This window comes from Anolis carolinensis, chromosome 5 (assembly GCF_035594765.1).
Source record: "Anolis carolinensis isolate JA03-04 chromosome 5, rAnoCar3.1.pri, whole genome shotgun sequence".
NCBI lineage: Eukaryota > Metazoa > Chordata > Lepidosauria > Squamata > Dactyloidae > Anolis > Anolis carolinensis.
Window position 1 is genome coordinate 125,281,065 of NC_085845.1, and position 17,682 is coordinate 125,298,746.

The 17,682-nt window shown below is 39.2% G+C and overlaps 2 protein-coding genes across 5 annotated transcripts in view; one reads left to right on the forward strand and one right to left on the reverse strand.

Annotated features, from left to right (window-relative positions):
- Positions 1–17,682, forward strand: part of pgm2 (phosphoglucomutase 2) — a 161,248-nt gene that overhangs the window by 98,506 nt on the left and 45,060 nt on the right. The window lies entirely within an intron of this gene.
- atp10d (ATPase phospholipid transporting 10D (putative)) overlaps positions 1–17,682 on the reverse strand; it is a 75,500-nt gene that overhangs the window by 41,631 nt on the left and 16,187 nt on the right. For all 4 annotated transcript variants that reach the window (XR_010006644.1, XM_062982220.1, XM_062982219.1 and 1 more), the window contains 8 exons: positions 16,989–17,074; positions 16,772–16,878; positions 12,428–12,559; positions 11,888–12,003; positions 11,379–11,631; positions 7,743–7,957; positions 6,915–7,109; positions 2,164–2,845 (listed from right to left, as the gene is read on the reverse strand). Coding sequence is in view for 3 of the 4 variants with exons in the window: in XM_062982220.1 (XP_062838290.1) it covers positions 2,164–2,845; positions 6,915–7,109; positions 7,743–7,957; positions 11,379–11,631; positions 11,888–12,003; positions 12,428–12,559; positions 16,772–16,878; positions 16,989–17,074 (1,786 nt within the window). In the remaining variant the exon portion in view is untranslated. The remainder of the gene's footprint in view (positions 1–2,163; positions 2,846–6,914; positions 7,110–7,742; positions 7,958–11,378; positions 11,632–11,887; positions 12,004–12,427; positions 12,560–16,771; positions 16,879–16,988; positions 17,075–17,682) is intronic.

The window sequence follows — 17,682 nt, forward strand, 5'->3', positions numbered from 1 at the left end:
TCCCTATCGGCCGTTGCCGCCCCCAGTTCCTTCAAGTTCAAGCCAGTCACTTCAAGGATACCGTCCATCCATCTTGCCCTTGGTCGGCCTCTCTTCCTTTTTCCTTCCATTTTCCCCAGCATCAAGATCTTCTCCAAGCTTTTCTGTCTTCTCATGATGTGGCCAAAACACTTCAGCTTTGCCTCTAATATCCTTCCTTCCAGTGAGCAGTCGGGCATTATTTCCTGGAGGATGGACTGGTTGGATCTTCTTGCGGTCCAAGGCACTCTCAGGATTTTCCTCCAGCACCAGAGTTCAAAAGTGTCTATCTTCCTTCGCTCAGCCTTCCTTATGGTCCAGCTCTCGCATCCATAGGTTATTATAGGGAATACCATTGCTTTCACTATGCAGACCTTCGTTGCGAGTGTGATGTCTCTGCTTTTCAGTATTTTATCAAGGTTGGCCATTGCTCTCCTCCCAAGAAGTAAACGTCTTCTGATTTGCTGGCTGCAGTCTGCATCTGCAGTGATCTTCGCACCTAGAAATATAAAGTCTGTCACTGCCTCCACGTTTTCTCCCTCTATTTGCCAGTTGTCAATCGGTCTGGTTGCCATGATTTTGGTTTTCTTGATTTTTAACTGCAGCCCGGCTTTTGCACTTTCTTCTTTCACCTTGGTGATAAGGCTCCTCAGCTCTTCCTCACTTTCAGCCATCAGAGTGGTATCATCTGCATACCTATGGTTGTTAAATGTTTTTTCCAGAAATTTTAACTCCAGCCTTGGATTCGTCAAGCCCCGCCTGTCGCATGATGTGTTCTGCGTACAAGTTGAATAGGTAGGGCGATAGTATACAGCCCTGCCGTACTCCTTTCCCAATCTTGAACCAGTCTGTTGTTCTGTGGTCTGTTCTTACTGTGGCTACTTGGTCTTTATACAGATTTCTCAGGAGACAGACAAGGTGACTTGGTATCCCCATACCACCAAGCACATGCCACAGTTTGTTATGGTCCACACAGTCGAAGGCTTTAGAATAGTCAATAAAGCAGAAGTAGATGTTTTTCTGAAACTCCCTGGCTTCCTCCATTATCCAGCGGATATTGGCAATTTGGTCTCTTGTTCCTCTGCCTTTTTAAAACCCAGCTTGGACATCTGGCAGCTCTTGCTCCATGTATTGCTGGAGTCTGCCTTGCAGGATCTTGAGCATAACCTTACTGGCAAGTGAAATAAGTGCCACTGTACGGAAGTTTGAACATTCTTTAGCATTTCCCTTTTTTGGTATGGGGAATTTATGCCAAAAACTCCCAGTATATTCAAATGTCCAACTAGCAAGATGAAACCATTTTTGCTATTACTTCAATTAGAATCTGTAAAGCTTTTTCCACTTTCCACAGGAATGACTTTTCACAAAGCATGAGAAGAAATAGGCTATAAATCCTGCACACTTGACATCATATATAATTACATATTTTGATTTTCCAGGTGCAATGCTACCAAAAATATAATTATTCATGAGCCTTTTCATTTTTGATGTGAGCAATGCATTTTAACAAATTGTCTCCTGAGGATTCATCTACCAGTGATTCCCAAAGTAGGCGTTAGCACCCCCTGGTGGGCACTGCAGCAATCCAGGGGAGCAGTGATGGCCACAGGTACATATATCTATCTGTTTAATTGCTATTAATTTTTTTTAAAAAAAATCATTTCCAGGGTGCTGAATAATATTTTCCCTGTAAAGGGGGTGGTAGGCCAAATAAGTTTGGGAACCTATGAAAGCCAATGTAGTCTGACACCACCCCAACCACTGCAGCCCAGTGCCATGGAATCCTAGGAGGTGCAGATGCATGTGGTCTATAGAATTTTCTGTCAAACAACAACAAAAAAACTGGTATCTCACCAAAGAACAATAAAAGTTGCTAAATAATAATTATAAATAAATGTACTTGAAGATTTGATAAATGAGTTCTCAATGTGGGAAACACCATCACGGTTAAAATAAAGTTTTGTCTAATAGTGTTACTGTTTTCACACTTCACATGGATCAATTTTTTCATGTTGAGACATACTGTGAGTTCTGGCTTTGCCAGAAAGATAGGCTATCGATCAAATCAATCAGATATGAATATCAGTTAGGCAAAGGTCTCCTGTAGGGTCAGTTTGGAAAGTAGATAAGAGGGGTTATGAATACCTGTTGGTTCTTTCTGTAGCAAATCCATCATCACAGAGTCTGCGCCTTTTGTGTACACCACAATACGGTTTAAAATTGGGTGCTTAACCACTACAGACATTCGCTTGCGGGTTGAGTCAAAAGGCAAAATATGCAGCCGTTGAAATGTTAATATTCCCATATAATTCATGTCTATCACCACCTGCTCAGGATTTCTAGCCACCAAAGTGCACTGGTAAGCCCTAGCCGCATGCACAAGTGCTGCTTCATCAGGACTCTCTGCTTCATAGGAGAGCTCTGCTGGATCATAGTCAAGTGGCAATCCATCTACATCAGGCCCTGGTGCACATAAAAGGTCCATTCCTTCATGCACAAGAAATTTGTCTGGTGCATCTAAAGACACTAATTCCTCTTTACTAGTATCAGGTAAACATGAAAGCTCCGTTTCTTCTTGCTCAGATGTTGTAGCGCTTTCTGAGCTCACTGAAGACTCTGAGAATTGGGCAGTTACAGATGCTGGAAACTGTACATGGAAGACAGTCAGATTTGGTGATTTCTTGGGTCTTTCTGGTGGTCTTTCTTCACGTATGCTTTGAGTCTGAACAGATGTGGGGCTAATTTTTCGAGGTGAAAACTTGCTTAACATATGCCTTAGATCACCTATGGGTAATGCAGATGCTTTGCCGACTGAAGACCAGCGCCTCTGAAAAAGAGCAAGAATGAATCAGTAATCACCATCAAACAAACAAACAAGAAAGGAGAAAAGGATGTTCTTTCCTGAAATGTTCAAAATTGTTTTGACAGATTAACTTTTAGTGGTAAGTGAATTAAAGCCTTTGGACCTCACTGATTTACTCCAAAAAGTTTTATACATGATTTTAAACTGGTTTTAATCTTTGAAAAACTTGTTTTTAACTCGTCAATTTTGTCTAGAATGTTTTTAGTCTTTTTAAAATATTTATATTGTTTTAACCACCCTGAGATCTTTTGATAAGAGAGACTGGTTGGAAGCTTTGCAAGTTCTTAGAACAAAGAGAAAACACAAATGCAAGCAAATTATCTACCATATTTACTAATGTATAAATCAACCTCCTGTATAAATTGAGGGCAGATTTCCTTGCCAAAATCATGGATGGGTTTTTTTTCTTATTACAATAATATTTATTAAAACAGCAGACCAATAATATTCAATATTCAATACAATTCTACAATAAATTTTCACACACACACACACATCCCATACCACCATGCTCCCCTCCCCATGAGCCATTTATTTTATACATCATCTGTCCAAAATTTCATTTCCTCTTGTGGAGGTAATTTTCCACCCATCTTTTAAAATCTTCTCTCCCTAAATTTTCAGAAATCATTTTGTTTCTATATCCCTCTTTTATCTTTTAATTTACAAGTTAGCTTATTATTTATTGTCAATTTCCATACTTCCTTATACCACTCTTCAGTTGTATATTTATTTCCCTTTTCCAGTTCCTTGCTATCAGCAGTCTTGCTATTGTTAATAAATTTGATATCGTATCTTTTTCCTCTTTATTCAACTGTTTATAAAGATAATGAAGCTATACTAGGACTTCTTTCTATCTTGATATTCATTATACCTTCTATCTCTTTAAATACCTTTCCCCAAAATTCACTTGCATATTTACATTGCCATCACATATGTATATATGTGCCCACTTCTTGGCAACCTCTCCAACAATTTTTTGAATAGTTTTCTTTTATATTTGCTATTTTTATCGGTGTAAAATACCATTTCCATATAATAATTTTCTTTAACCTGTATCGATAAATTTTTCAAATGTTTCTGTCTCCTTAACTATGACCACTCCATTTCATCCCTAAATCCTCCTCCCAAATCTCCTTGAGATTGTTATTTTTTATTTTTCCTTCATTGATTTCATTTAATATCTTATATATTTTACTGATTATTCCTTTCTAATTTTTATGTTCCTCTCTATCTCTTCCATTTTGTATTAATTGTTAAAATTGATTAAGCTTACTTTCATTTTTATTGTTTTTTTACCCAGTTTTTGATCCATTGTTCTTGTTGTATACAATGAAACCATGACAATTTTATTTCCCATAATTCTTCCATAATCCTTTCCTTTTTTATTCCAACCTTTATCAAATCCCATATTTTATCCATATTCTTCTCTTAATTTTTATCCATTATGTTTTTTTAGATTTTTTTTGGAAATTTCCTTTCCATTATAATTGGGCTTATTAATGAACCATCCACTATTAACTTTCATTATATTTGTTCCATATATCTAATACATTACTCAACATCGGGTTATCAATTTCACTAATTTGTTTTCTCGTAAATTCTTTTAAAAAATATTCCAGATTTAGTCCTCTACTTTTTTAAATCTATTTTTAGCCATTCTATATCCTCCTTATTTATTATTCCTTCTATAACCAATCTCAGTCTATTTGCTTCATAATATTTTTTAATATTGGGAAGTGCTAATCCTCCTCCTTTTTTGAGATCTGTTCCAAAACTCTTTATTTAATCTATTTCTTTTACTGCCATTACAGTATTTATTTATCATTTGTTGCAATCTATTCAGGTCTTCTTCTATAATCTGAAGTGGCAGCATTCTAAATATGAAGTTTATCCTCTGAAGTATTTTCATTTTTACTAATGTTATCTTTCCAAACTAAGATAAATGTATATTTTCATATTCTATTAATTTTTGAACTATTTTCCTTAATGCGACTACATTTTCCTCTTCCATTTCTTTTAAATCTTTTGTTATAATTACTCACAAATATTTTAATTTATTCTTGATTCTAATTCCTATATTGCCTTGTTCTATAAAGTTTTTCCTCTTTCTTTGTATAATTAAATAACATCATTTCTGATTTATTCCAATTTACTTGCAAACCCATTGTTTTCCCCAATGTCTCTAAGTGTTCCTTTACCCTATCCATTTTGCCAGCCATAGTTTTAATAAATAACAATGTGTCATCAGCAAATAAGCTCATCTTCTGTTTTTCCTTTATTCCTACACCTTCTAAATTCTTATCTTTCCTAATGGCATTTGCAAACAAAATTGGTGATAGAGGACATCCTGGTTTTTTCCCCTTGTCACTTTTATTTCTTTTATCCTATCCATTTTGCCAGCCATAGTTTTAATAAATAACAATGTGTAATCAGCAAATAAGCTCATCTTCTGTTTTTCCTTTATTCCTACACCTTCTAAATTCTTATCTTTCCTAATGGCATTTGCAAACAAAATTGGTGATAGAGGACATCCTTGTTTTTTCCCCTTGTCACTTTTATTTCTTTTATCACCCCATCATTAATTGCTTCTACTGCTGAATTTTTTGAGGAATATTTTTCTAACAATTTTATTTATTTTATTTTACTTCCCATTATAAATTTAATCATAATCTCCCTTAATGTTATCCATTCCACACAATCAAAAGCTTTAAATATATCTAGTGCTAATATCCCTGCTTTTATCTTTCTGTCTTGGGACACACAGATTTTATTTAATACTCTCCCTAACAAATTTGACATTTGTCTTCCTTTTACAAATCCACATTGATCTTTTTAAATATACTTGTACATGCATGTATTCATTCTATTAGTTATTATAGCTGATAATATTTCTTGCATCTTGATTAACTAATGATATGGGTCTTTATGACCCTAGGTCTGTTATGTCTTTATCAAGTTTTGATATAAGTAATATTAATGACTTCCTCCATGATTCCGGTATTTTCTCTCCTTTCATTATTCCGTTATTCAATTCTAACAATTTTGGAATCAATATGTCTCTAAAACTTTTATAGTACTCTGTTCCCAATCCATCCATACCTGGGGTTTTTCTAGCTTTTAAATTACAACTTCCTCTATTTCTGTCCTCTTAATAGGTTGTTCTAATAGTTCTTTGTCTTTCTCCTCCAGCTTAGTCTCCCAGTTTTCCTCCACATATTTCCTGATTTCCTCTATGGAGCTGGCGTTTGTTTGGTATAGTTCATTATAAAACTCTTTGAACCTTCCATTTGTCTTTCATTGATCTGCAGATTTTACCCGTTTTATCTTTTATCATATTTATCATACTCTCCATTTCCATTTTTTGTGTGGATTTGGGTAACATCTTTGAATTCTTGATGGCAACTGCTTCCCCTTCTGCGGCGGCGGGCTTCTCTTCATTTTCTTTTTGGGCGCCCTTTTGGTCACCCTTTCCAATCTTGTGAATGCTTTGTCTGATGGCTACTCAACTGCCTCGGACTTTGAGGTAGTGGGACTGAGTCCATATCCACCACCCATGTGCCAGCCTGTGATTAGGGGCTTCTGGATTTCACAGTCCTGTTCTTATCGCCACTGTGTGGAGGTCAGTGCACAGCCGATCAACACACAGTCTTCACAGAGTGGGTCCCAACCAGTGGTATGGTTGACACGACAATGGTGGCTTCCCAATCTATTGTAGCCTTCTTCCACCTTCACAGCCATTGTAACATTTACCATGTTATCATCTTGCGTTTGCTTAAAGATTATCATCGAGATTGTACTTTCTGTTTTCTAAATTGCATTATCTTTATTTTGGCTGAAGTAAATCCTTTTTTATTTGCTTTCACTTGTGTCTAAGGCTGTTTCTGGCATAGAATTGGACACATGACAGGTAAGGCAAATGATGAGACAGCTTAATAAATGTGTGTAGAAGTATTGTATATTATTTGACATCATTTTAGATGACAAGGTTGATGTAGGTTATTGAACATCTCACATCTTATCCCCCACTTACCTTTAGAGGGGGCTGTGTACCTGTTGTTTCAGGTTCTGAAACAACAACTGTATTGCAAATTGCCAGAGCAATGAAAAATTCAGAAATTTGCATTATCTCTGAAATTGGCTCAGCTGTTTCATACTTCTTATAGAAGTTAAATGAGATTCGACGGAATTTGCTTACAAGTCGCTGGTCTGGGACAACATCAGTTTCCTGTAGGTACACGAAAAACAAGGACAGTTAGATTCCTCTAGTTTAATGGCATGTACCTAAAAATGATATTTTTAAAAAATGTTGTTCAGGAGCTCTTCCAAATTTGAAAAAGTTGACTACAGTTCTCTAGATCCCCAGAGATTATGCTGTCAGTGCCTATGGGCTTCACAAACCAAAGGACAATGTTTTCCTAGATCTAGGCTATTGTGTTGTTGGAAGACTCAGTTTTGAAGGGTATACTAATAGAGGGAGAAAGGCTAACACCTACATAGCAACAAAGTTAAATTCAGTGTTACTCCCAATAACAATATGTAATGAACAGGATTTGTCACAAATAATGTAATTGTGTTGACTGAATTGTCCTCTAGTTGGGAGTAATTTTGGATTCTGTTCATCATTCCTTTTTGTGGACAAATGATTTATGAGACAATTTTGTAAACAACAATAGTCCTGGTAGGCTCTGACAAGTTGCATATGCTTCTAAATGACTGAAAGTGTTATTCATACAAAATCTAAACATTTCCTTCCTTTTTTTAGGGCAGAAATAAAAAAAGAAAAACAGATATGTGTGGCTTCGCTAGTGGCTTTGATACAACAATAGGTTAGATTGACCTTGGATTCTAGGAAACTTACAAGTGGGCTGCTGAAGGCTAGTTGCTTCATACTTTGTGTACCAAGCATACTGCCACTGCGAAACATACGGCTCATAGACTTCATATTTAGGCCTATACTTGATTTTCGGCCAATTCTTCCTCTAGATAGGCGCTTCAAAGAACAATGTGAAGCAAATAACGCCACCTCATCCTGGTCTGATTCATAATCTGGTTGATAGGTTTCTAGTCTCTTGGCTGTTAGGAAAGAAAGAGAGAAAACAACAGTTCTCTGCGAAAGAGAAATTAGAATCTACTACTTGCCTAATCTTTCCCCATGGAGAGATTCAATATATGGGAGTGAGTGAGTTTATATGCACAAACATATATACATATTGTTGCACCTCAGCGGGATTTCACCTTGCTCACAGCACATACCATGAAGCCAAACATGATAGTCAAAACAGTTTATTAAGAAAACACATATAAAAAGAGGAAAACACTGTGAAGGAAGTAAAGGGTAAAATCCAAGAGTTAATATAGAAGGAAAGGCTCACAGGCTAAAAGGCAGGTCAAACTACACAGGAAAACAATCCAAAGGTAGGATAAATCCAGGAAACAAGGCTTGAAACATAAACATGAATCCCAAGGCAAATCCAGAAAACAAGGCGCAAAACATGAAAATGAATCTTGGGTTTTGAGATAAAGGCCTGAACTAGGAATGGGACTGCAGCACCTCGCATAGATCGCGACATTGCTTGATCTAAAAACTCAGCAGAGCTCTCTGTGCTTTAAGAACTGCAAAACATTAGTGCATTCCTCTAACCCACTTCTGCATCTGAATCTCTGCCCCCCCCCCCCTCAGAAGCAGTCTCAAATCTGTATCTAAGTCAATTGTTTCCCCAGATGAACTAATGTTATCCGGACTCCTTGTAGGTGAAAGATCACTTCCCTAGCTGCTGGATTCCAAAACATCTCTACTTTCACACGGAGTCTCAGAGACAGCATCTTGCTCTAAACCCCCCTCCTTTTCCCTCTCCTCTGCTACATCTGGTTCCAGAATTCTGTCAGGCCTTGAAACTGCATCTGGTCCCAGCATTCTCTCAGGCCCTGAAACCCCAAGCCCCACATCTTCATCAGGTTGAACCACAACAATATCATTGCTAAGTCCAAAGAATCTGGATTTAACATTAAAATGTAATTTATTTTATTTAATCATGAAACTTGGCTTGTTTTTATTTAGCTGTTAAATGTAAATGATGTGCATAGACAAAAATAGCCTACCATTGTGTGCCATATGTAGAGGCATCCTGCTACACATTGCACTTGAAAAACCCAAACAGGGAGAACATGCAAAGCAACAGAAGGAGCCATAAGCTTCAGTTCTCTCTCCTTCACTCACATAAAGACCAAATAAGAACAAATAGGGAGGGAAAAATGAAACTGTAATTTTTTAGAAGCAGTTGAAAATGTGAGGCCAACAAGAAAGAACTGGGACTGTTCCTACCCAATCAGTTAAATTGTAAGGTATGTTGGTGCCTTGGCCACAGTTAACAATTAACAGTCAGCATGTCCTAAGAACTCTGGGAGAAATATAGTGGTGGTGGCCTTGATATGCCCTCAGACTGGCCAGACACGTGTATACTTCCAGGCTGTATTGTAGTACCTTTGGAGCCCTTTATACTGTATTGATTCGGATTTTTTTTATGTTTTTACCATCCTTGTGGGAGGCTTCTCTCATGTCCTCGCATGGAGCTGGAGCTGATAGTGGGAGCTCATCTGCGCTCTCTCCGGGTGGGATTCGAACCTGGCAGCTTTCAGGTCAGCAACCCAACCTTCAAGTCATGAGGCTTTAGTCCACTATGCCATCGGGGGCTCCAAATATGGTATGATCATATCAATCTATCTATCACCCTTACTAAGTCAATGAAACCATATATTTAATTGCATAGGAGGAGATCCAAAAAAGCAACCTAAATACACGTGGCCCTCCATATCCACAAATTCTGCATCCATGGTTTCAGCCATCCATAGCTTGACTATATTGTTTTCAAAACTCCAAAAAGCAAACCTTGATTTTTGGCCATTTTATATAAAATACACAATTTCATTAAGTATTGTATACTTATTGTATATTATCAGATTTCAGAGGGTGAGGGCTAGGGTGCAGCCTCAAATCAAACTCCAATGGATACCCAGGAATCACCCTATTCAGATTCAGTTTTGGAAGCTGAGAAGGATCAGGTTTGCTTAGTATGTGATGGAAGACAGTCAAATAACAGTTAAACAATAACAAACAAACAAACAATTAATTTTTTTAGTCATAGACCAGCACAATTAAACAATAAACAGTTCAGGCCCACACTATTTGCAGAACTGCATCTCTGTATACAAACCAGCTCGAGCTTTGCAATCTGCAAAGGAGGTCCTGCTCCCGGTCCACCCCGCCTCAAACACGGCTAGTGGGAGCGAGAGAGGAGACCTTTTCCATGATCGCTCCCTACCTCTGGATCTCCCTCCCAAAAGAACTAACAACTGTTCCCTCTCTCCTCACCTTCAAAAAGCTGCTAAAACCCATCTATGCACTCTGGCATATGAAGAGGAGGAAGACTAACACCCCTCGACCTACATCCTCACCTAGATATGCTAAATCTTATCTAGATGCTAAATCTTGTCCAGATACTGGAATTGATTTTAACCGGTTGGCTGCGGGAAATCACCAACTCTCTTTAGGTTTTAGTAATTAACTTCTAGATATTTTATCTTGTGATAAACTTATATTATGTGTTTATTTGTATGGGTTATTTAAGTTTTATCTTTGCTACTTTTGTTTGTTATTCAGTTTTAAAGTTAGGCCGCTTATATATTGTTTGATGTGCTCTGCTTTGTTGTAATTTGTTTGTATGTTTCTCCTTGCTGACACTGAATGTTTGCTATATATGTTGGAAACCGCCCTGGGTCCCTCTGGGAGATAGGATGGTTTACAAATAAAGTTGCTGTTGTTATTGTTGTTATTGTTATGATGATGATTATTATTGACACATCGACATTGTATGACACAGCAAACAAGATAGATATGCTGGATTTCGTATCACAAAATCACAAGTCGAACACTTCCCAAGTGTTTAGGACTGTGTGATATATTTTCAGATGATGCGTGCAGATCCCAGTATGGTGGCCTTTTGCAGTTGGTAGATCGTAATTTTGTCAATGTCTATTATTTCCAAATGCCGGCTGAGATCTTTTGGGATGGCACCCAATGTGCCGATCACCTGTACTGGTTTCTGCCAGAATTTTTGAAGTTCAGTCTTGAGGTCCTGATAGCGGTTGGGTTTTTTCTGTTGTTTTTCATCAATGCGACTGTCACCTGGTATGGCGACATCAATGATCCATACCAGGTGACAGTCGCACATTATTATTATTATTATTATTATTATTATTATTATTATTATTATTATTATTATTATTATTATTATGCACTTCTCCCCTCAGGGCAACTGGTTCTAACCATCTTTGTCCATGAGCAGGTTCCCAGTCTAAGTGAGTGGAGGTGGATCAGGAAAAGTCAATAACAACAAGTCACTTGTCTGTCTTCTCACTTAAATCCAGGGTTAGACTCTAATTAAACATTTCATTTCTTGTTACTATCTGAAAACCAATCTCTTTGTCTCAGGCTTACCATTTTCTTCATGGCCGTATTCCTGCCCTGCAATGCTGCATCTTCGAAAAACCATTTTGTTCTCAGTGAGGGTTCCAGTTTTGTCGGAGAAAATATATTCAATCTGTCCAAGGTTCTCAGCAACATTCAGAGATCCACACTGGATCTTGGTGTCTGTGGGCTCATGGTATAGATCAATGTCATTTTGGATAAAATAAATTTGGCCCAGTTTGACCAATTCAATGGAAACATATAGAGAAATTGGGATCAAAACCTGTCAAAAGTAAAAAGAAGTAGGTTTGGCATTGGTTTCTCTTTAGGTCAGACCCATTTCTCATTTGTACCAAGAAATATCTGGAACATATCCATCAAGTTCATTCCACGTCTAACAAAACAGAAATCACTACATATTGTTAGACTTCAGTTTCCATCCTCTCTCATTGTTGACTAGCTACAGCTGATGGAGATGGCAGTCTAAACACAACTTTGGCGGGGGGGGGGATATATTTTCTGCTCAAGTTAAAAATTACCTGAAGTAAAATGATCATAGTCCAAAACATTAAAAAGCCTCCCCAGACTGGCTCGAACTGTTTTCCGCTATTATAGACATATTGTCCGGGGTGGTTGCTCAACCAAATTCCACGACCTTTGAAAATGAAGAGAAAATAACTTAAAAGTGGTAGTGCTATTCTGTACAATGATAAAAGACTGTCACAGATAGCAGAATATCAAACTGTTTATGATATAACTATCTAATCAGAACTCATACAGAAGCCATTTCGGCAGCAATCTCATGTAGACTTACTAGGAAACAAGAAGGACTAGGCTCAGCCAGTCTGACTTCTGAGTGAACCGTCATAAGATTGCTCTACAAAGTAGGGGAGGCAACTGTGTAGCCTTCCAGAAATTATCGAGTTGAAACTGTTAGCATTCCTCATCCCTGGCTGCATTGCCTAAAGTTGATAAGACCATACAGCTGGTGTGGCAGAAAAGAAGCCACAGAATCCAAAAATCCTAAACAAATTTAGGATGAAAGAATATCCAACCTTGTTTCTTAGATCTTAACTTACCCACAGCTACCACAGAGCACATCACAACAAGAAGCAGGACACACCCGATGATATCTCCATTGAGCTTCTTTTCTAATTTACTTCGTTTATAACGGCTTCCGGTGTTGTTTAACATGACTTTGGTTTCATGACCTTTTCACAAACAAAACACATTGCATTTAAGAGATCCAGTCTTAAGAACTAACTCATTTTCCTCCAAGCCAAAGAAGAATAAGATGCATACCTAGTACTCATGCCAAATATTCCAACTCTGTGTAATTTGTTTCTCAGATTCTTGGCTAGGTAGATCAAAAATGGGTGGAGAAAAGCCTAATAACCCAAACCTACACTTTGGACTAATTGTGATGCTGCCAATTCAAAAGTATCAGGAGAAGTAAGGGAAAAGCACAGAGAGCCAATCTAATCATACTTGCCAAAGAGAGTGACTGAATGTATAAATGTATTTTGGATGAAGATCCTTGAGCAGTAAGATTGAGCTAGGCGGGAATATTCCTAGGAGCCAATACAAATCAGTGGCTTTCCATGTGCTTATCAGTACTATAAGGGCAATAATAATAATAATAATAATAATAATAATAATAATAATAATAATAACAACAACAACAACAACAACAACAACAACAACAACACTTTATTTTTTCTATCCCACCATCATCTCCCCGAAGGGACTCAGGGCGGCTAACATGGGGGCACAGCCCAATCAGAAACAAAGTATAAACAGTTTAAAAACATGGCAAAAATTAAGAACAAAGATACAAGATATAAAATAATCAATTAAAAACATTGCATACCATAAGACATAAGTAACCAAGCAAATAAAACAATAATACAGACAGCAAACACTATGGTCAAAAGGGCAAGCTCAACTGCTAGTTGTTACTTTTCAGCTATTGCACAGAAGATTGCCTAGAGACTATAGAAATGTCTATTAGATGCTATTCAAAGATGTGTATAAATTCCCAAACTTTTAATATGAGATTTTTTAAAAATATATCTGTCTGGATGCTTGAGTGCTGACTATTACTTTTGTAAATTGTTATTGTTGATGATGTTGATCTTGATGTGATTTTATTATAACCTTCTATAAGGACCTCCCTCCCCCCTTCTCTCCACTGCCAGAATGGAGTAATAATGTAATAAATCATTATTTATATCCCACCTTTCTCCCTCAGGGGACCCAAAGTGGTTCACAACATATTACAATCATGTAAACAACAATCCAATACATTGATAATAAGTAAGGTAAAGGTAAAGGTTTCCCCTGACATTAAGTCCAGTCATGTCTGACTCTGGGGGTTGGTGCTCATCTCCATTTCTAAGCCGAAGAGCCGGAGTTGTCCGTAGACACCTCCAAGGTCATGTGGACGGCATGACTGCATGGCGCGCCGTTACCTTCCCGCCGGAGCGGTACCTATTGATCTACTCACATTGGCATGTTTTCGAACTGCTAGGTTGGCAGAAGATGGAGCTAACAGCGGGCGCTCATTCAGCTCCCGGGATTTGAACCTGCGACCTTTCGGTCTACAAATTCAGCAGCTCAGTGCTTTAATACACTTTGCCACTGGGGCTCCTAATGATAATAAATTTAAAACATTATAAAATAAACAGTTTAAAACAACAATAATATACATTCACATTCATGTGGCATCATGTGAAATCATATTGCACTTTGTTCCTATCCATAAACATTATGGTGCTTCTTATCACTCCAGCTTAGCTTCCTTCACTAAAGGCCTGTCTAAACAGGAAAGTGTTTTATTGATTCTTGAAAGAAGAAAGGAAGGGAGCTGTTTTAGTTTATTTTGGGAGGGTGTTCTGCAGGGTTGGGGCGGCCATCGAAAATGCTCTCTCCCTTATCAATGTCAGTTGCATTTGTAACGGTGGTGGGAGTGAGAGTAGGGCAGTGCCAGAAGATCTTAAAGAGCGGGTTGCTTGGTATGAGGAGATGTGGTCAGATAAGTAAGTTGGATCTGAACCATTTAGGGCTTTAAAGGTCAAAACCAGCACCTTGAATTGGGCTTGGAAAAAGATTGACAGTCAGTGCAAGAGCAGTGGGATTGTCCACTCTCTGTGTCCAGGACCTGTAAGTAACCTGGCTGCAGACTCATTGAAGTTTTCAGGCACTCTTCAGGGGTAGCCCCATTACAGTAATCTAAGTGGGATGTGACCAAGGCATGGACCACCGTGGCCAAGTCTGGCTTCTCAAAGTACGGATGCAGTTGGTGCACAAGTTTTAATTGTGCAAAGGCCCTCCTGGCCACCGCCAACACCTGGGCCTCCAGGCTTAACAATGAATCCAGAAAGACCCCCAAATTATTGACCGGAGTCTTCAGGGGAGCGTAACCCCACCAACTCAGGTTGCCACCCTATACCCTGATCTGGCTTACGGCTGACCAGGAGAACCTCTCTCTTGTCTGGATTCAATTTCAATTTGTTCATCCTCATCCAGTCTATTACAGCTGCCAGACATTGGTTCAGGGTCTGAGCGGCTTCCTTGACTTTCGGTGAAAATTAGTAATAGAGTTGGGTGTCATCTGCATACAAATGGCACTGAACTCCAAAACTCCGGATGATCTCACCCAGGGGTTTCATGTAGATGATCATCACAGAGTCCATCGCATGAGGCAGGTCTATTTCTGGCAGGACTCAGTGGGGCTTCATTGTGGCAGCATTGTGGCTGCTGCTGCTCAGTCGTTTAGTCGTCTCCGACTCTTCATGACCTCATGGACCAGTCCACGCCAGTGCTCCCTGTCGGCCATCACCGCCCCCAGTTCCTTCAAGGTCAAGCCAGTCACTTCAAGGATACCATCCATCCATCTTGCCGTTGGTTGGCCTCTCTTCCTTTTTCCTTCCATTTTCCCCAGCATTGTGATCTTTTCCAAGCTTTCCTGTCTCCTCATGATGTGGCCAAAATACTTCAGCTTTGCCTCTAATATCCTTCCCTCCAGTGAGCAGCCGGGCATTATTTCCTGGAGGATGGACTGGTTGGATCTTTTTGCAGTCCAAGGCACTCACAGGATTTTCCTCCAGCACCAGATTTCAAAAGCGTCTATCTTCCTTCGCTCAGCCTTCCTTATGGTCCAGCTCTCGCATCCATAGGTTACTATGGGGAATACCATTGCTTTGACTATGCGAACCTTCGTTGCCAGTGTGATGTCTCTGCTCTTCACTATTTTGTCAAGGTTGGCCATTGCTCTCCTCCCAAGAAGTAAACATCTTCTGATTTCCTGGTTGCAGTCTGCATCTGCAGTGATCTTCGCACCTAGAAATATAAAGTCTGTCACTGCCTCCACGTTTCCTCCTTCTATTTGCCAGTTATCAATAGGTGTAGTTGCCATAATCTTGATTTTCTTGACGTTTAACTGCAACCCAGCTTTTGCACTTTCTTCTTTCACCTTGGTGATAAGGCTCCTTAGCTCTTCCTCACTTTGGGCCATCAGAGTGGTATCATCTGCATACCTAAGATTGTTAATGTTTCTTCCAGCAATTTTAACTCCAGCCTTGGATTTCTCAAGCTCCGCATGTCACATGATGTGTTCTGCGTACAAGTTGAATAGGGAGGGTGAAAGTATGCATTGTGGCAATGGAGCCCAAAGGAGTCAGATGTTTACTTGACTTCTTATTGAAGAAGGGAAGAGGAGGTGAAGAGGAAGCAGGGACAGAAGGGGAAATTACCAAGGAAGAAAGACCACAGACCTTGACGAGAGGGAATAGAGCCTGAGGGTTCCCTCCACTGCCCCACGATTTCCCCTGCTATCCACCACTTTACCTCTGCCCATCTGAGTCCTTAGTCAACTGGCCTGCGTCCACTGGGGTACTTCATCAAACTGATGGAAATGCATATGTCAACAGATTCAGGAGGGGATGACTTCCTCTGTTCTGCACTGAATCCTCTTCCCTCTTGCATCTTAAAAACCTGCTGGAGATTTCTCCAAGGCCAGTTTCTAGTTAGTATCAAGGGCTGTGAGGGTGTGAGAAAGTTCTGCTATGTTGGCACTGTAATACCAGCATGGAGATAGGTTTTGGCCTTTAAATGGAAAGGTGGTGCTGAAATATTTTAAACTGGTGGGCATTAAAACCAAATATATATATTGTACACATTCAAAATTCTATCTCATGGGACTAAAGAAGCAACTATTAAAACTTCTCTCTGTGTTAGATTTTGAAGTCTCCCTGAAATTTCCTGGATCTTCATTCTAATCTGGCATCACAAAGGGATAACTGTAACAGTCCAAAAATACTTCTCGCCACACTTGAGGCTTTGTCAGGATTACAAAGGGTGGCTCTCCTTTCTCTGATTCTCGGGTTGTGCTACCCAGCATCGCCTCACCAATGAGTGCTGACCTGCATACACCACAATTCCCACGACAATGTCTGTATTTCTGACAGTGCATCCTCGCAGCAGTAAATTATCCTTACTCAGCCCCACTCGTTCCTTACTGGTATGCTGTCTGCAAAATATAACACAAACATAGCTGTAATTTTTATCTGCCCAGAATATTCATTAAGAGAAATATATGCATGCTATCAAAACTTTATAGGTGTCCTTATAGGGACTTACATAAAGCCTCGGAAACAATTGAGATCACTGTTTGGTATTTCACATTCAATTCTGTATGAAAATGATTCTGGATCCATTTCAGTGGTCTACATGAGCACAGGGAAAGAGGAGGAGGAGAAAAATACATTAAATTTATGGAATAGAGCAAGTTGGAAGCGCATGCCTTGCCAAGGTTATTTAGTGGGTTTCTATGGCTGTGCCTGCTCCAATCCACTGGAACCCTAGTGAAACCCTCAAAACATCATTCTGGCTCCATCAAAAAAAATTCATGTCAGGAGCAACCGGAGTTGCTTCTGGAGTGAGAGAATTGGCCGTCTGCAAGGACGTTGCCCAGGGGACGCCCAGATGTTTTGATGTTTTACCATCCTTGTGGGAGGCTTTTTTCATGTCCCCGCATGGAGCTGGGATTCGAACCTGGCAGCCTTCAGGTCAGCAACCCAACCTTCAAGTCACAAGGCTTTTATCCCCTAGGCCACTGGAGGCTCCAAATGAGTAGAAGGGTTATTTGTCCAATTAGAGGACCCCACATACTTTTATCTCTTTTAACTATATACTTATGGAAAACATAACACAGTAGCATGTGATATTGTCTAGAGTATCTGCCTAGTTGTTGAATTTATATCACAGGAGATCAAGTAGGTTGGGAGTGGAGAATGTGTAGTCTCCAACCACGTCTTATAGTCCCTGAAAGCCC